Below are 19143 nucleotides of genomic sequence, written 5' to 3' on the forward strand. Positions count from 1 at the left end.
ACTGTGTAGTGTCACCAAGTCGTTTCTCCAATCGAGTAAGCGTCAATTGGAAGCCACTGAACAATTTTTCCATATTGTTTACTTGTTCTTTTAAGTGGTTCATGTCGCTTCGCAAGGCAGACTGACCCTCGAGTAACTGCTCGAACAATTCTTTCTGCGTTGGGCCAGGATTCGTTTCTATATCCCCGCTACACATTAACAACAGTGCCACTGTATTCCAACAATCAACAATCAAAACACAAATTGCCTGTGGGCTCGGCAGCACTAGTAGACCACGACAGTCGTCTCTGACAGCATCTACAAAACGCTTTTCACCAACCTGAGTGAAGAATAGAAGAGGGTTGGTCATAGTTGTTCCAGTGCCGCCAAGCCCACTGGCGATGCGATGAAAATCCAGTCCCGAAAAAGACGCCCCTTCCGTTGATGTCCCTGTCACTTGCGCTGTCCAAGTGAATCCATCGACCACCGGCAAATCGGCGGGAGAAAGCGCACGTTGGTAAAAATTGTCGAGCTTGCAGTAGGCTGGTTGGCTTCGCTTCACCGTAAGTTCGTCGCTGGCCTGCGCCGGAGCAGACCAAAGCAGCAGCACCTGAGTGAAGAATAGAAGAGGGTTGGTCATAGTTGTTCCAGTGCCGCCAAGCCCACTGGCGATGCGATGAAAATCCAGTCCCGAAAAAGACGCCCCTTCCGTTGATGTCCCTGTCACTTGCGCTGTCCAAGTGAATCCATGACCACCGGCAAATCGGCGGGAGAAAGCGCACGTTGGTAAAAATTGTCGAGCTTGCAGTAGGCTGGTTGGCTTCGCTTCACCGTAAGTTCGTCGCTGGCCTGCGCCGGAGCAGACCAAAGCAGCAGCACCTGAGTGAAGAATAGAAGAGGGTTGGTCATTTATTTTCATGTGTATTACATGAAAATAAATCAATTCAATTCAATTCAATTCAAACTCATATATGCGGAACTGGTGATTCGCTAGAATCATAGATCGCGGAGAGTCTTCATACAACTTCCCGTGGAGTGGTGCAGCGGTTAAGCGATGCACCACTGGCCTGCGATGGGTGGCTGTTTCAAACTGAGCCATCAATGAGGGGTATGACTCCAGGTTGCTTTTCCCGAGGAATTTTCACGACCAAGTGGGCAGTTTGCTCGCTGTCCGATAGACAGGTTGTGATGACGTCACAAGATCACGTGACCTAGGTGGTAGGCTGTTTTTCTCTGCGCCAAAGTTGCCGCTGAACAGAACACGTTCTTGTTGTTGTTGTTGTAATTGTTATCCTCGTAAAATGGCACATGCCCACACAGCGGGATACTCTTAACGCCATCGTTTTAAAGACAGAACTTCAGCCTTCATTTTCCCCAGCGGTAGCCAGTGATTAAATATGCGCGCACGCTCAGGCCCCCTACAGCGGCAGGTAGAGGAGCTCAGGCGCCAAAATCAAATTCTCGCCCGTAAAATTCAAGAATTAGAAGCTAAGCAGGCCGGGCAGTCCGAGCCCATGCAGAACACTGAGCCCGAGGATAGTGATGACGGATCCTGAGTATCATCTTGCCTAACTAGCGTCTCGCGGCAAACCGCGGACACGGTGGTCGATTCGGCCCCCGCGGACGCCGGCCGCTTCGAGGCCCTGGAGCGTAAAGCCGAGCAGTTGGAGGAGCGGGTGGCAGCGCTCCCGAACCAAATTATGATTGCGGTCCGCGAGTCCTTTTGAGGACATGTTCAGTTCCGCATTTGCTGCAATGCTTCCCGACATTGCGGCCCAGGTGACTGACTCTGTCCTTAAGGCGGTGCAGCCCTGGGTCAGCTCCCAAATAAAAAATTCTCTCTCCTGCGACTCCCCGCAGCTAAAACGTAAAATAGCTCCTCGACAGGCAGCGGAAGAAAGCGGTTCCGGGCCGATAGCCGCGGCGTTGATGCAACCCCTACCTGGGGCTGCGCCGGCCCCCGAACCGAGTGGCTACCCAGCACTGTAAAATAAAAACATCAATATGGCTGGCAAACCTTCTCAGAAAGCTAAAAAAGTTAGACCAATTCGAAATCATTCAATGGAACTGCAGGGGTTTCAGAGCCTGCAAAAAACGGTCACATCTCCAGCTCTACCTGCAGTCCCTTGGTGACATGCCGGCGCTTCTTCCTTTGCAAGAGCCCGGCAATGATGCTAAATTCTCTGGGTATAGCTCGTTTCAGGGGGGGCCCCTCGACCTGCATCCTGGTGCATAAAGCATACACCGCGATTCAGGTCGATCTTGATCTGGAGAGTGAGCAAGAATACACCATGGTGAGGGTTCTGCCTCTCAGGCGCCGCGACCCGTCAATACATGTGCTTAATGTCTATTGCCCCCCGCATAAGCCGCGTGTTACGTTCAGCGAAATTTTCTATCGTGCTCTCAAGTCGGCTGACAATGAACCCCTGGTGATCATTGGGGATTTCAACGCACCCAGTTTACATTGGCAGTCCCTTCGCGTACTGGGAAGGCGGCACAAGTGCACCCGGAAAATTACTCAGCAATCCGTTAACTATGCGGCGTTAGCTGTGCAACGTCGCCATTGTGAGCTTTAGGCCTAACGCAGAAAAGAGGCTCAGTACGGGCTCTCCGGAAGGTGTGCACCCTAGTGTGACGTGGCCTAGGTGGGCATTCGATGTGTGTGCTCTCCCGCTCCCGAGATCGTGAGGCGAGGCACCCTTATCGCTCTCGTTTGATGCTTTGGGGGAGAAGAAGCCTCTTCGAAACATTTTTTCCTCATGATCATATTCACAGCAGCCACTGAAAGTGCGGCTGCAAGGCTACAAGTGGTCACTACCGATTAATGCTATGAGACCTGAAGTAATAGCTTCTTATAAGAAGGTATCAGGACATAGACGTCCAACGCAGAATTTGAATAGGCTAGTCCACGAGATTGCTGATACCCTCCAACATGAAGGCTGTCTGAAATATGGCGGATTTGTCAAAGTTTATGTGCACTTGTTTCATCACTGCTCCGGTCATACATGTGCATGCCAAGCAGAGCCTGCTCTTTAGACAGATATTGTTCTATGAATAGCCGCCGGCGTACCTCAATTAAGCTTTGTCTCCTTTGTGCCCTTGCAGACAAGCGTCGCCTTTTGTTGTGCTTTTCTATCAGCGGTATACAATGAAATGCCCACGATAAAACCTCTGTATGCGCCGGAAAGATGTGCAAGGCACGTGGAAGATGGTGGAGACGGTGCACTTGTCGCGAATTGTTCGCATCTTAATAGTTAAAGAAGTCTGAGTTTCTTCGAGCATTATAGTGGGTATCTTTTTAGAACCAGGTCCACACTCCGCTAGGATCAGTGCATGGAGATTTGTTGTTTCTAACTTACTAATGCTTTCAGTAGGGGCTTAATTTCTCATGCTGGTCAGTGCATGACAATTATACAATTCTGCTCTCGTTGAAATAGTAGCTTGAAATATTAATGCTACAACTTGCCAATAGCCCTGCTGCAGTTGTAAACTTGTCCATGACCTTTCTGCTTAGCCCAAGTGACGATTAATGAGATTTTATAAATTTTCTTCGCGGCGTGTCTTTCTCTAAGGCAACCTCGTCATTTCCTTTTCAGAGCCACTTTTGCCTCATTTATTTCTGAAACGTTCTGTGTGACCGCGACTGCGCACATTGCCTTAGCCTTCCTGGCAATGCTTACAACTACGGCAGACGGCAAATGCGTTTTATTACCCAATGAGAAAAAACCAAAACAACAAATAATGAGCTTACGATGACGCTGAAGGGAATACCCCATCCGTTTTTTTGACACTTTCAACATCATAACCACCACACCGAACTACGTCCGCTCCAGGACAAAGCCATCTCCATATCCCTTCAAATAATCCTGCGATGTGCAAGCTACGGCCGCCTTATTCCTTCAGATGTCTTGATCGCATCCGCCCACCTAACACTTTGACGCCCCCTGCGACGGCTGTACCTACTTTTGTCTTCCCAATACATGCCATACGTATCGTCATTTCTTCTTTCGGATTTCAACTCAGATTTCAATGACGCCATACAAAGTCAGAATTCTTAACGCGATAACGTTGAGGGCCTCGTGCTCCAAAAAATCCGACGTCGGCGTTGTGAGCGAAAAATCATCGGCATAGCTATGGCAGGTGGTCCCCAGAGAGTAACCTAGGAGCCAAGTGGGCCGTCTAAATCACGTGACCTTGTGGTGTCATCACAACCTGCCCACCAGATAGTGAGGAAACTGATTACCCTGGCAGGTGGTAATTAAATTAATGATTGATAGCTCAGGAAGAGCAACCTGGACCGCACCAGGCCCACCACTGGGAGCTCCTGCCATCGCAGGGCACTGGTGCCTCGCTTAACCACTGCATCATTGTGCCAGGAGGGGTATGAAGACTATCATATATCTATGAGTGTAAAGTACAGAACAACCTTCTAAATATATGGGATTTAACGAATTACTCTATTAGGCAGATAAATAACCCATTGCGCTATGATTCTTAGTACGCAAGCACCCATACCCTTTACAGCACCGACCAAGGATCTTGTCACCGTACGTACGATCTTTTGCCGTTACATAGCAACCCGAATTACTACCCGAGTTACTCGGGTAAACTCGGGTAGAAAGTCTAGTAAGCTCGGGTAATTTCGTAGGAGCTTCGCGGCAGCTGCGCGAGAGGCTGCTCGGGAAGATAAACATGGGTCGCACAATCCAAACCGGCGGCTGTGATAGGAACAGCCACATGCCAGTGCAGTGGTGCATCGCTTAACCGCTGCGCACCCGCGCTGTTACTGGTATAAGGACGCGGCGCTATTTAAGGATGCTAAGTAGAGAATTGCCAGTTCATCATGTATGGGCATTACACACTGAAAATGTCACGTCGCATCCTTAACGGGAAGCTTAAGTGCCCCTGCCAATTCAAGAATGAACAACTGCTTTCGCAGGTGTATTCGGTTTAACAACGTTAAACCCTTACCAATTTTTATGCATCTGTGATGATTTCAGATGGGCTTTATAAACGGCCCAGTCGTAAATTACCAAGGTGATTGTCGTCAATTAATGTAATATATAGTAGCATAGCAGTGACAGCAGCAAGGCCGCAGGCGCGCACGAGTTCTGAACACAAATTGTTTATTGGGAAATACTGGAATGTTTTAGGTTGCTTAATTTCCCGGCGTTACACGATAGCTATGAGGGACATCTTTATGGAGGGCTATCAGTTCATTTCTGCCCTCGGAGGTTCTTTTACAACTCATAAAACAAGTGCTTTTGCTTTCTTACATCGAAATGCCTTCGCCGCAGCCGGTGTTCAATCTTGCCACCTTGGGCTCACGAGAGTAGGGTTATAGCCCCTAAGGCATTGCGCGGCTTTAGTCGGTTATACTGGTGTCCTCGAAAGAAACTGAGCTGGGTTTCGGCGGTAGCGAAGCGCATTTGGCAGCCGTCGGCATCGGAATGGCCGAGTTTTTTGTCCACACTCCATTTAAAATGAATGAAAACATTTGGGAAACCGGTGTACATTCTTACAAAGTCCGAATGCAGCAGACTGGCAAATATGAGGTCGAGGATAATGTAGTCACGTCCAATGGCGTTACACAGACACAGCTTGCCTTGGATGGGGAATAAAATAATTATAAGGACAAGGCAATAACCGAAGAGCACTGTCACTGTAAACGTCACAGAACCATTGAGAATTTCGCAGTGAACTTTACGTAGTGCGCTTAACAAAAAACGTTCTAATTTTTTTTTTCTCCGCAGGTTTCATGACCAGTGGCTATGACGCTGGAATCGACGCAGTGTGCAAACCGACGCTGCCAGTAGCCGCCGTCGCCGTTTTGATCGCGTGCGGTATCATATATTTGCTCGCGACCAAGTTGGGAGGTAAACCGCCGGTAACGGTCCGTCGCTGTGAGGGCCTGGCGTGCAGCGACCCGTACGAAGCTCTGGAAAGCCTTCTGAACCACAGCGTAAAACCCTGCGACGACATCTACGAACACGTGTGCAGTCGGTGGACCTGGAACTGGGAGCACCTGGGATTCCTCCAGGAGTCTCTGGACAACTACCTGGTCCAGATGCGCACCATCTTCGATAGTCCCAGCGCGAACGCCGCGGGAGCGGGGCTCGCTGGTGGCCTGCGGGCCGGTGGCGGCTTCTACTCGCAATGCCTGGCTGCCATGGAGAGCAGGGCGCTCACTCTGGAGGATGACATGCTCTTCTTCTTGCACAAGTTTCTCGTGAGAAGAATAACCGACAGCAGGACGACACGCGATACCATGAAGGTGGGCGCGGAGACATCGTTCACACTCGGCCTCAATGGATCTCTGACGCTGCGCCCTCAGCGGCTCTACGCAGCCGCAGTGGCGTACGCATTTAAGGGCAGAGCTCTGCAGACGTCGTTCCCGGCTACGGCTGATTTGCAACTCTATGTCAGGGTCATCCTTGGGGCCGTCAGCGCGCCAGCGGCTCCGAGGCTCGCGACCGCTGTAGTGGCCCTTGACGGCATCGTTGTCGCGCATAAGCATCGCCCGAAGTCAGCGCAGAGAAAGATCTCCGCGGCAGAGCTTCACCAAGAATCGCCGCTGCTGTGGACACTCACTGATGTGCCCATGAGCGCATGACTTCCATGTCTGATTCGTTGACAGCGGTGCAGAGGCAGTTCGTCCTGCGATTCTGCGTCGCGGCCTGCTAATCGTCGACCTCCGCAGCAGTGAGCGCGCTCCACAAGTGTATTTGGCCACTGGTCAAGAACCCTGCTTTCGCCGAGGTGTTCGAGTGTACGCAGTGCTCTTTCGTGTCCTCGTATCAAAAGTGTAATGCTTAGGCACCGGCGAATTCCGAGGGGTGTTTTTTTCGATCACGTCAAATGCGGTGTTTTTGCGACGAGAATGTTTGTTGCACTGAAAAACAGTTCTCGGACATGGTTGCATGTGAAATTTAAACGGAGATGAACGATATTATTATTCTACAATCACATCACAGTGGATTCGCCGGACTAAGCTTATACAAGTGCGTTTATTGAAAGTTAATTAACGGGACCACTTCTTACAACATTTTTCTGATAATCTCGGATTTCATAGGGCGGATGTCTGCTGAACGAGAATTCCCGAAGTGGCCCGCCGGCCTTCACAATGTGTCAGGAATGAACTGAAAATGCTGTTAGCGACACCAATTTGAGGAGCGCACGTGTCTGTGGGACTAGTTGCCGGATCAACATTCCAAAAGTAGCTTTTCTTAGTTCATTCGCCGGCTAAGAGTGATGATGGTAATTCTCAAGGGGAACCGGGTGCTTGCAATTAAATAAACCTTCTCTATGCTGAAATGTGAATTTTAAGATTTTAAATAAAAACATATATAGCCGACTCTGTTTAAGCGTCGTGTATTATAAACGTTTGTGCTTGCAAGCCGCTAGCGTAATCTGAAACACTGCCTGCTTAATGAAAATGCGCTTGTTAATTCCCCTTTAATTTTATTCCATTATTCAACGAGTACATCCATTAAAGGCTCATCGTACTCACGAATCTTTCACGTGGCCCGGATCTCGGAAACTTGGGTGCGTGGAAGCGGCATCGTGGGAGGTCCTTGGGTGTGTACACCTTGAGTGCGCTGACACCCTCGCAAGGATTTGAGTGCAACACGAGTAGAACAACCAGAGCGCTGTAAAGCATGGAGGCATGCCTGTTCTTTGGGACAGAATGCATGTATTCTCTGAGAAAAAACTTTCTTTAGTTGAGCAATGTTGCCTGCAGCCTACCAAATATCCCATCAGAGAAGAAAGCGACAGAAATTTCTCTTTTGGCAGGAAGTATAGCTCCAACTTATGCATTGATGCATGTATGCATGCATGTATGTATGTATGTATGTATGTATGTATGTATGTATGTATGTATGTATGTATGTATGTATGTATGTATGTATGTATGTATGTATGTATGTATGTATGTATGTATGTATGTATGTATGTATGTATGCATGCATGCATGCATGCATGCATGCATGCATGTATGTATGTATGTATGTATGTATGTATGTATGTATGTATGTATGTATGTATGTATGTATGTATGTATGTATGCATGCATGCATGCATGCATGCATGCATGCATGCATGTATGTATGTATGTATGTATGTATGTATGTATGTATGTATGTATGTATGTATGCATGCATGCATGCATGCATGTATGTATGTATGTATGTATGTATCTATGTATGTATGTATGTATGTATGCATGCATGCATGCATGCATGTATGTATGTATGTATTATGTATGTATGTGTGTACGTATGTATGTATACATGCATGTATGCATGTATGTATGTTTGTGTATGTGTGTATGTATGTATGCATGCGTGCATGCATGCATGTATATATGCATGTATGTACGCATGTATCTACGCATGTATGTGTGTATGCATGTGCGCATGAATGTGTGTATGTGTGTGCGTGTGTGCGTTCATGTATGCAACCATCCATTGTTCTTAACTTTTCCATCGATACCAAAACCTGAGGTGAAAAAGACTGCATCTAGCGGTTTGTGATACCTAAAAGTCTTGACAAGTTTAGATACTGGCTGTCCAATGTGTCCTCCTCTCACCTTTCTGCGCACTTGTTGCGTGCACTCGCAAACAGCCTTAGAACGTGTGGGAGAGCGGTCCCTGTCACAAAGGAGATGCCCTGGACTAAGCGCGGCAAGCTCAGCCAAAGACCAAATACCAGGTGACGAGGAGTGTGGTCGTATGGTGTCCGGCTTTCGCCGGTCGCAAGCCAGAGAATGGGTCGGAGCCAAAGGTTCACAAAGAAGGTAGTTTACACAACAAAGAGACGATACAGAGGATTTAACAATCACTCGTACCAGCACATACAAAGTGATTTACAATACAGCGCAATTCGTGCAAAGTAGCAATCGCGAAAGATTGTTGGTACAACAAAGATACTACACCTAAGGTGCACTGATACAAGACTGATAAACAAACGAACGAACAAAAGAAAATTTCTTCACCAGGCACTGCGATAGTCCGACGACCCGTCCCGCCGCAGGACAATCCCGCAGCTGGCTCAAGTGTGCTGTGCTTTATGCACAGCACACGGGCGCCTCTTGCGTTTCGCCTCCATCGAAATGTGGCCGCCGCGGTCGGGTTCGAACCCGTGCACTCCGGCTCGGTAGATGAGCGCCTTACCACTGAGCCACCGCGGCGGGTATTCCTGTAAGCGTCGAAACTTTCCGGTGCATGCGCAGAAGACAATTTTTGAGTCATGCTTCTAGCTCTAGTAAGAGCAAGCTTTGAGTATTAATGCATTTGCGCACCATTTCACGACAGGTTTTTGTGTTCACTCAAAAAGATTTGAAAATACTCCCAATAGCTAGTGAAGTGTTTGCCAATGTCAACCTGCAGTACTCAAGCGGCACTAGACTTGTTCCACTAGCCATCTGGAGATTCCTTCCTCCTACCGCTAGGGCTGCTATAAATGCTAGGACACCTGAAAGGCCATTGGGGACTTGCTGTTTGGATGATAACATTCCTTGTCTTGTTTCTCTCGATGAAGTTCAGTTAGCGGACGCAAGCCACGTAATGGCTTACGCCTATAAATGCCTATAAAGCGAATGCTTATGCCCATAAGAGGAGGCTAGGTGGCGTAGGAAAGCACTACGAGTGCGCCTAAATTTTATTCCTCCTATGAGTAAGCTATATATTATTGTGTTCTTATTAACACGGCAAGCTCCAAAACAGTTTCTTTTACAGCCGTCAGGTGGCTCCGGTTGCTGATGTGCACGAGACGTTTCGAGTCAGGAGACAGTTAAGAGACGGTGCTGTTATAATCCTGACATACATATTTGGCTATGGCCTTGCCAAGAAACTATTTAGGTATGCAAATACATCAGGAAATCTGGATTATCGACACGACTTATCTTTATGTAGTGCGAAATAGTGCACAGAAACTAACTAAGCGGTGTTCGAATTTCGGTGTAGCCGAAATTCTAGAATCCCGTCTGCTGTGCGACGTCAGTGCGCATTAAAGAACCCCGGGTGGTCGAAATTTCCGGAGCCCTTCTCTACGTTGTCTCTCATGGCCTGAGTCGCTTTGGGACGTTAAACTCTCATAAACCATAAACCAGAAACTAAGTAATGAGCTAGAAGTATGCGAAAGGGCCGCATTATTCTTTTGTTTCAGTACTTGATCATCGTTTGATAGCAGGGGCGTAGCCAGGGGGGGGGGCTTATGGGGCTTCCCCCCGAAATTTTTTCGAACTGTCACGCACCGCTGACCAAAACAACCACCGGTGCCGGAAGTCATTCTTTGTCACCTACAATGTCTTTTTCAGACTGGAAAACATTTTGGCGCGAACATTGCTAACTCGGGTTGGATTTCGTGGCAACGGCCATGCAGCTGGAGTTACGTAACGCAGGTATCAGTTAGCATCATGATCAAAATTACCATGCGAATACGAAACTTTGGAGGATATCAATAAGCGATCTTGATTGACCTTGTTTATTGAAAGCCCTGCGCACGCAGCGTCTCCCCACATACACACTCGGATATTGCTTATTTCAACTTGCGGCATCATTCATGCATTTCTTTTGTCCTTCTCTTTCCTTTTTCGCTAACTGCTTTTACTTTTTATTTGAACCAAAGGAATTGGTTTATTGGGGTTTAACGTACCAAACCAACTCAGGCTATGAAGGATGCCGTAATGAAGGACTCCGGAAATTTCGACAACCTGGGGATTTTTAACGTGCGCTGGCATCGCACGGTGCACGGGCCTTTAGAATTTCGCCTTCATCGAAATTCGGTCGCCGCGGCCGGGATCGAACCCGTGTCCTTCGTGCCAGGAGCCGAGCGCCGTAGCCACTGAGCCACCGCTGCGGGGCTGAACAAAAGGAATACCGTTCTGTAATTATGGGTGTAGAATAATTGTCGCCCTGCCGGCAATTAAAATAATACGTACTTTCGTATTGATTTCTGCGTTATTCCTTTATTATGCTTTGCTGGTTTCTGACTGATATAGTTCTAGACTTCGTGTGATATTTTGTTCCCTTATTAAATACGCTCAAGCAATAAAGACAAAAAAAAAGACGCCGCGTTGCTTCAGTGGTTATGGTGCTCGGCTGCTGACCCGAAATACGCGAGTTCGATCCCGGCCGCGGCGGTTGAATTTCTTTGGAGGAGAAATTCTAGAGGCCCGTTTACTGTGCGATGTCAGTGTTCGTTAAAGAACCCCAGGTGGTCGAAATTTCCGGAGCCCTCCACTACGGCGTCTCTCATAGCCTTAGTCGCTTTTGGTCGTTAAACCCCATAAACCAAACCAAACCTTTCAAATACGCAAAAGCATGGAAGCATTGGTATTAGTTATATCTGCCACGGTTCTTAAGACTTACGAATGCACTCTTTTATTTAAAAAATACATGATTTACTTGTTCAGACAGTGCGTAGCGTTATCTAATACACAATGCCATTCTCAATTTAGCAATGCAGTTAATATTCTTGCGTTTGATCCCTCCACAAATGCTATGAGGAGGAAGCGCTGCAACGTGAGGAGAGAAAAAAAAAGGAGGAGAGATTGAATTACTACACGAAATAAAAGGCAGGGTCAGAAAAAAAGTCGATACATACGCAAGCAAAAAAAACTGCCGATTACGTTATTTCCTCATGCGCAATTTGAGCGCCGCACATCAGCTGTTTCAGCTTTTCGATAGATCGTGGCAAAGAATACATGTAAGGCATGTATGTACAATTACAGACAGGTTTTTATTTTTCAGACATATTCCTTCTTCGAGAAACACTCCACTAACAGTAAAGTTACACTTGAGAAAGATTACTATACAAAAGAATTATTGCGCTTAAAGGGACACTGCATAGGTTTTATAAACAAACGAGCTTAGGAAGGTCGAATGTGTGAAACTTGCAGGTAAAGCATGCGAAGTGTTTTTGGGCTAGCACTTGAAATAGCGATGTAATCGCCGATTAAAATCCGGACACTCTTGAAGCTTCTCCGCAGCGCACAACGCCAAGTGGGGGGGGGGGGGGGGGGCATGATGACGTCATCGGTACATTTACAACGCACAAACGCCTGCTTTCAAGGAAAAAAACCAGCGCCACAGAAAGCAAACCCCGCCGAGAGACGTTTGGCACCGTCTAATGAGTCAGGGCAGGGTGTGGCTGACGACAGCGGTAATTTGAAATCATACCTTCCGTGACGTCACGCTGAATTTCTCTGCACTTCTCTGGTGCAGCGAGAAGAAGCGCAAAATTCAATCGTCGTTTGCGTCACTTTTTTTAAATGCCAGTGCAAAAACACTTGGCATGCTTCACCTACAGCCCATATAGATTTGAATCCTTGAATATCACGTAATCCTCAAAAAAGTGCTGCAGTTGCCCTTTAAAGTGCACACCCACAAGAGAGAGAGGCAAACAAACAAAACACAATTTGTTCACTGAAGCAGAAACGGCCGCTCGGGTGCTCAACGCCCTTCTTATATAGGCTAGCTCCACGTCTGTCTATTCTTCGCGCCAAAGCAGGCGTGCACGTACACAGTGTCGGCTGTGCAGTCTCCTTCTCCTTCTAGCGCTGGGCGTGCGTCCTCATTGGTCGAAAGCCGGGAGTGGCTTCGAGGAGCATCTGGAACTTTCTGTCGTGGCGCCGCCGCCGTCGCCGTCGCGTGAGTGAAGAGGTGGAGGATATCTCTTAGCGCATGCAAGGCTACGCCCTCTCCGTCAACATCACTTAGAAATGACTCGGAGAGTTTAGAAGAATCGACGGCAATCCGCCCGCGCGCCGCGTCCGCGAGCGGTGGGAGAGGGGGCAGCCACACACAAAAGGCTAGTCGCTCTCCAGGGGTTCCTTCTCCCCCATTTTGTCACGCGCGCCGGCGAGAGCAGTCCGAGCGGCGCTGTTTTTTTTTGTTTCTTGCTAAAGAGGGGAGGAGGTTGCGCTTTTGCCTTCTCCAGGTTACAACGGAAAACAGCGATGCCGCGAAACGCAGAAACGGGCGCCTAAGAGCTGCCCTCTAAAAAAAAACAACAAGCCTGTTCATTCAAAAACTAAAATAGGCCATTACGTATCTGGGCTGAGGAGAAAAAGTTTTACAGGCACATGATGTCCAACTGCTGTAGCACTGTCTAAGATGCTTTGTTGCAAACAGCTGCAACGAGGTCAACCACGGGTGTGAGCTGTTGTCTTCAGCCACACAGCCATCTTTGAGTGCAACAAGGCACAACGTCTGCAATGTGGGTGCAAAGTCTAGAACATGCAGATCCGCCAGCTCCTCTTCGGCGAAGTGCTGGGGCAAGGCAGGCTGTCGATCTCCTGGAGGGAATTGACCTACTGGGATACGTTTCGAAGTATGGCCACGAAAGAAGAACACCCTTGTTTTCAATCCCACAGCAGGCATTCAGCACTCGCACAAGGGCCTGTTCGCTTCGGTCTCACTTGCATCCAGCAAGACGTCCCTGGGTCGTACTTGTGCAGATCTGCAAACAGGATACTCAGCTTCCAGTTGTATCCCCCGAATATGTACCTCTCTCCACGATACACGAAGACAGTATGGCGGAAGCGTATCTCTCGGGACACCCCTACGTGCGGGCAAATCCAGGTCGAGTTGTGTGTGTCCAGGTAAAACACAGAGTTGTTGCAGGGTGTGGTACCCCAAACGTCAATCCGTTTACCAATGGAACGGGGCGAGTTTAAATGCAAGCATATTGGAGCATTTCAAGCTGTTTGAAGTCACTACCACTTGTAGGTATAAGGGTCAACGAGGTGGATATGTTGCATGGAACCCAGCGGTTGGCTATTAATACATACTGTGCCCCACCCAAACGCCGAATGACAGAGAATCCTCGGCTAATCACCACACACCTCAGGACAGCTCTATGTCTTTCTGTTGGTATCGAAGCGGTAAAGGCTGCCGTCCTAGTCAGGTTTCCGGGCTCCCAAGCCACCGCACAGGTAATCACAGTCACCGTAGGGTACTACGATCAAGTCTAAAAACATCATTGGTCTACCACCGGGTAGCGGCTTCATCCTCAGAATGTCACAGCAGTAGTATGCAGGGTAGAAAATGTGCTCGTCGATGAATTGTCTTTCTTCGTAGCTGGTTGGTTTATGGTTGGTTTATGGGGTTTAACGTCCCAAAGCGACTAAGGCTATGAGGGACGCCGTAGTGGAGGGCTACGGAAATTTCGATCACCTGGGGTTCTTTAACGTGCACTGACATCGCACAGTACACGGGCCTCTAGAATTTCTCCTCCAAAGAAATTCGACCTCCGCGGCCGTGTTCGAACCCGCGTTTTTCGGGTCAGCAGCCGAGCACCATAACCACTGAGCCACCGCGGCGGTTTTTTTTTCTTTATTGCATGGAAGAACTTCCGTAGAAAGGGGGAAAACTTCAATCAGACTGGTTCGCGTCTCAAATTACCGGGCTGCTTAATAGGAGCCCGTCATAGCCCTAACTCAACACTGCATCCCCATCAAAACATCAAAATTCAGGGAGGCACACACATGCATCTAGGGACGGCAGCCAGCTTGGAGGTTCTTCGCGTGCAGCATATACACTCCTTACCAAAGCACACTGTTTACGAAACACAGATTTGGACGATCGTGGTGGCTCGGCATGTCTGTCCATCATATGGCTTTTCAAAAGACTGAATACTCCCATCAACATAAACAGATCATAAGGCACAACCCAGTTTTTGTAAACAGGCAGAAATCTAATAGTGTATGGTGTAATTTCAATGTCCTTCTTAAGAGTTCGTTGTACTATGTCCCAAAAGAACATGGCATCATGGCACAGGATGAAGCAATGATCAATTGTCTCAGGCACGTTACACAGACGGCAATTCACATTCCAGGGTACAAACATCCCCTTCTCATTAAGAAATGTCTTGACAGGCAGCGTCGCTGTGTGTAGTTTGAAAAATAACGTTTTAGCGGCTGCCTGAATGCACATCCGCCTAACACGCTTTAGAACACTAATGTCCAAAGACCCCAGATAAGGCTGCCGATGCAATGGTGTAGGGAACAAAGACTCAGTGAGAGCCTGGGTCATCTGTTTTCTCGAGAGGCTATACAGGTAATCTAAAGAGAAGCGCACAGTGAGGAAATTGAAAGTGTCAGCAACCTCCTTAAGGAATCCCCATAAAGTCCCCTCACGAGTCTGCACAGTCGGTGCGAATGAGTAAGGCAAATGAAAACTAAGCCGCCTAATGAGCACAGCTACCAGAAACGGGTGGTTTGCCGATTTTAAAATGAAAAAATGGGAAACAAGTTGATGCACGAACAGGTGAACAAGGCCCACTCCACCACCCTCTAAGGGAAGGAACAAGTTGTCACACCTCATGGGCTCCCATTGAGAGCGCGAAACGAATGTTGCAAATATTCTGTGTATTGCTTGCACCTTCCTCCTCGCACAATGCAGGATTTGAAGGACATACGCGAGCTTTGCAAACAAAAATGTGTTACAGACCTGTGCCCTCGCAAACACTGAGAGTTCCCTACCCATCCAAGCCTGTGTTTGCCGCCGTAGAGTTACAATTTGTGAATCCCAGTAGGCTGTACTGTTGCGAACATTGTGCAGCGTAACGCCTAGGTACTCAAGAGGGCTACAGTTCCAGCATATGCCACCGAACTGGCCTGGCCTAGTTCCCCAATAACCCAACCAAAAGCCTTTGGATTTTTCTAATTTAAGAGCCGCGCCGGATACATCGCAGAACTGTTTAGTCAAGTTTAGAGCCTTAAGTACACTCTTTTTGTCAGAACAAAAGAGGGCGACATCATCATCGTAGGCTAAAACATTAACTTCACATTGAGCCAGAGAGAAACCGCGGATAGCTGCGCTGTTAATTATACTGAGACAGAGGGGTTCCAGATATAGGGCAAACAACAATGGAGACAGTGGACATCCTTGGCGAACAGATGCTTCTAGTGGTATTGGTTTCGTTAGCTCCTGATTAACAATAACCCTTGTACAGGAGTTCTTATAGCACAGCCTTATGCCTTTGAGCAAGACGTCACCAATATTTGCATACTCCAAGACCGCGAACAAGAAATCATCCCGAATTTTATCAAACGCCTTCGCCAAGTCAATTTGAATCAGATCTACTTGGCCTGTCTGATCTGATACTGTCTCTAATACTGAACGTGCAATATGGATATGTGTTTGAATACTGCGGCCTCTAATACCACAGACCTGATGCGAACCTATCAAGTCCATAATGACGAGCTGCAGACGACTGCTAAGAACCTTGGCAAAAATTTTGTATTCAACATTGCAGACGGAAATTGGACGATACCCCTCAGCAGTTTTCAACCGATTAGTATCTTTGCTTTTGGGAATTAATATTGCAACGTATCATTGTTACGCCCGTTCGTTCGCGCAAGGCCGCAGAAAAGGGGTGTTTTCAATTTTGTTCGTGACGCGAGAAGCGACCGGACTTATCTCGACTGTTCACAGCCATGAACAGCTGCATCTACGTGTTTCTAGATTACTCTAGATGATCTCGACCTGTTATCTCGAAGTTTCCTTGCCGGCTTTAAATTGAACGATGCCGCGAGCAGCGGGCATTCGTAGATCGACGACCGACGAGCACGTTTTTTGCTTACGCTGCCACCGAGTGATTCAGTTCTTTCGCGGGCGCAAGTCAGCCCAAATAAAGAGCTTCGTTTCCAAGTCTTGTTGGTGTTTTCTTGACTACTGGATTGCCGTCACTACAACGTGACATCTGGTGGAGGTGCTGGGTAGCCTTTCATGTTCCGGACACCGCCTAGAAGTCGTGACGCCAGCCCTCTGAGTCATTTACCGCAGGACTTGAGTCCAGTCCACCGCTCAAGCCGACTTCTGCTAGGAGACGCACCTGAGTTCGGGATTCTGCCGGACCCTACCCGGAAGCGAAAGCCAGCAGCAAAGTCCACCATGAGCTTGCCCCAGACGACGACTCCAATCATTCTTCACCAGCCCCGGGTGCCACCAACCTTCGAGGCTTCACCTGGCGCCGACTCCGAAGAATGGCTGGAACAGTTCGACCGTGTGGCTGTCTTCAACAACTGGGATGATGCTACGAAACTTAGGTACGTCTTCTTCGCCTTGGAGGGACCAGCAAGAATCTGGTTTGAGAATGAGGAAGCTAGCCTCACGAACTGGGAAACCTTCAAGGAGTAGCTTCTGAAGATCTTCACGAACGTCGTGCGAAAGGAGAGAGCCCAACAGCTGCTGCAGTCTCACATACAACATCCAAACGAGACCGTTGCAATGTACACTGAGGAGATGAAGCGTCTCTTCCGGCGGGCCGACGCAAACATGAAGGAAGAAGAGAAGGTGAAGTTGCTTATGCAAGGAGTTAAAGAACAACTCTTTGCGGGCCTCGTACGGAACCCACCCAAAACCGTCGCGGAATTCGTCGAAGAGGCATCCACCATGGAAAAAACACTTGATGCCAGAGCACCCAGTATGACCGCCAGCAGCGCTTTTTCTCAGAAAGCTGCCTGGATACCGCTAACAACAATGACCTGCGGGAGGTTATACGTCAAATTGTGCGAGAGGAGCTCCGACGATTGCTGCCAACGCGAACGCAGCCGCAACTTTCATCGCTCACTGACGTCATCCGGGACGAGGTTCAACAGGCTTTGGGTGTGACGCCGACACCCACGCAGCCTCTGCATCCCCCAGCCATGACTTACGCCGCAGCTGTGCGCCGTCCTGCCCCTCGACGACGGGACGCAAGCCCCATCGCCCTCAGCCAGCTGCGTTGGACCGCCGCCCTCTCGCCCCAACCCGCCCGTCCTACAAGCGCCGCACACAGACGAAGAAATGCAACGAGTGGAGAACTCCCGACCAGCGCCGTCCACTATGCTTCCACTGTGGCGAAGCCGGTCACGTCCTCCGGCACTGCCCATACAGAAGACTGGGCATCTGAGGGTTCTCTTACGGCGCCCCACGACCCCGACCCGGCCAGCGACCAGTCGAAATCGAAGAGTTTTTGCGTCGGGCCGAGCCGCCTATCACGTTCCCCGTCGCCATCGTCACCACGCTTCGTATCTCCTAAGCGAGGTTACGCCGTGCGTGGACGCTCCCCCAGCCCCCGAAGGTTAAACTGAATAAAGCAGCCTCTGGAGGTGAGGTTGCTTCTAAGCGCAAGAACAAAGATCCTCCACCGACGATAACTCCGACGACAACCCCGACGACAACTCCCACGACACCTACGACGACAACTTCGACAACAACTTCGAAGACAACTTCGATGACAACACCGACGACGACGACGACGCGGCCAGACTTGACGCCTTTACCGCTGCCCATAGAAGTAACGTCGGAGTACGCCCACCGCAGCCTCACTACCCGACGAAGCCGAGATCGTACACCGAAGACCACGTGTATCACGAAAACGCGAACAAGTGACCTTGAAGTTACGGTCGACGGTCACGCGGTTACTGCCTTGGTCGACACGGGAGCTGACTACTCCGTCATGAGCGGGTCATTCGCTGTCCGACTCAAGAAAGTTACAACTTGGGAAGGCCCGCTGATCCGCGCCGCAGGTGGTAACCTTATTGAGCCGTCAGGACACTGCAACCGCGAGAGTTACAGTAAATGGGCGAACCTATGCTACAACCTTCCTGGTCCTACCGAAATGCTCGCGAGACGTGATTTGGGAATGGACTTCTTGAATGAACATCGGGCGATAATTGACCTTCGATCCAAGTCGATCAAGCTTTCCACGGACAAAGCCATATCTGCAGCGACGACAGCTACTCATCGCGTTGCCCTAAACGTCCTCGACGAAGCATTGAGCGTGCCGCCCCGATCAAGTGTTCTCGCCTGCATACGTACTGGAGACATCGAAAATGCCGAAGGCGTCATCGAGGGGAACACCCAGTTACTCCTGGATCGAGGATTGGGCGTCGCAAGGGGAGTCGCCGAAATCCGACATGGCCAAGCCCAGGTGTTGCTAACCAACTTCACCGAAGAATACCGGCATCTAAACAAAGGTACGACGATCGTTTTCGTCGACGAGCTGGCAGACATCAGATACATATTTGCCCTACCCGACCAACCCGAAGAACCATCTGACAAAGGCAATCAACCAACGTTTGATATCAACCCGGCATTACCACGGAGCAGACAAGACCAAATACGCAGTCTTTTTCAAAAGTACAGCGATTGCTTCTCATCAGCATCGAAT

At 49.0% G+C, this 19143-nt stretch overlaps 1 protein-coding gene across 1 annotated transcript in view; it reads left to right on the forward strand.

The window, feature by feature from the left end:
• Positions 1 to 6592, forward strand: part of LOC149339018 (uncharacterized) — a 41146-nt gene extending 34554 nt beyond the window's left edge. The window contains exon 2 of the mRNA XM_089547852.1: positions 5733 to 6592. Coding sequence (XP_089403978.1) covers positions 5733 to 5741 — 9 coding nt within the window. The 3' untranslated portion in view covers positions 5742 to 6592. The remainder of the gene's footprint in view (positions 1 to 5732) is intronic.
• Positions 6593 to 19143: the final 12551 nt, after the last annotated feature.

This window comes from Amblyomma mixtum, chromosome 6, assembly GCF_055824585.1.
Source record: "Amblyomma mixtum isolate Tamu chromosome 6, ASM5582458v1, whole genome shotgun sequence".
NCBI classification, from domain to species: domain Eukaryota; kingdom Metazoa; phylum Arthropoda; class Arachnida; order Ixodida; family Ixodidae; genus Amblyomma; species Amblyomma mixtum.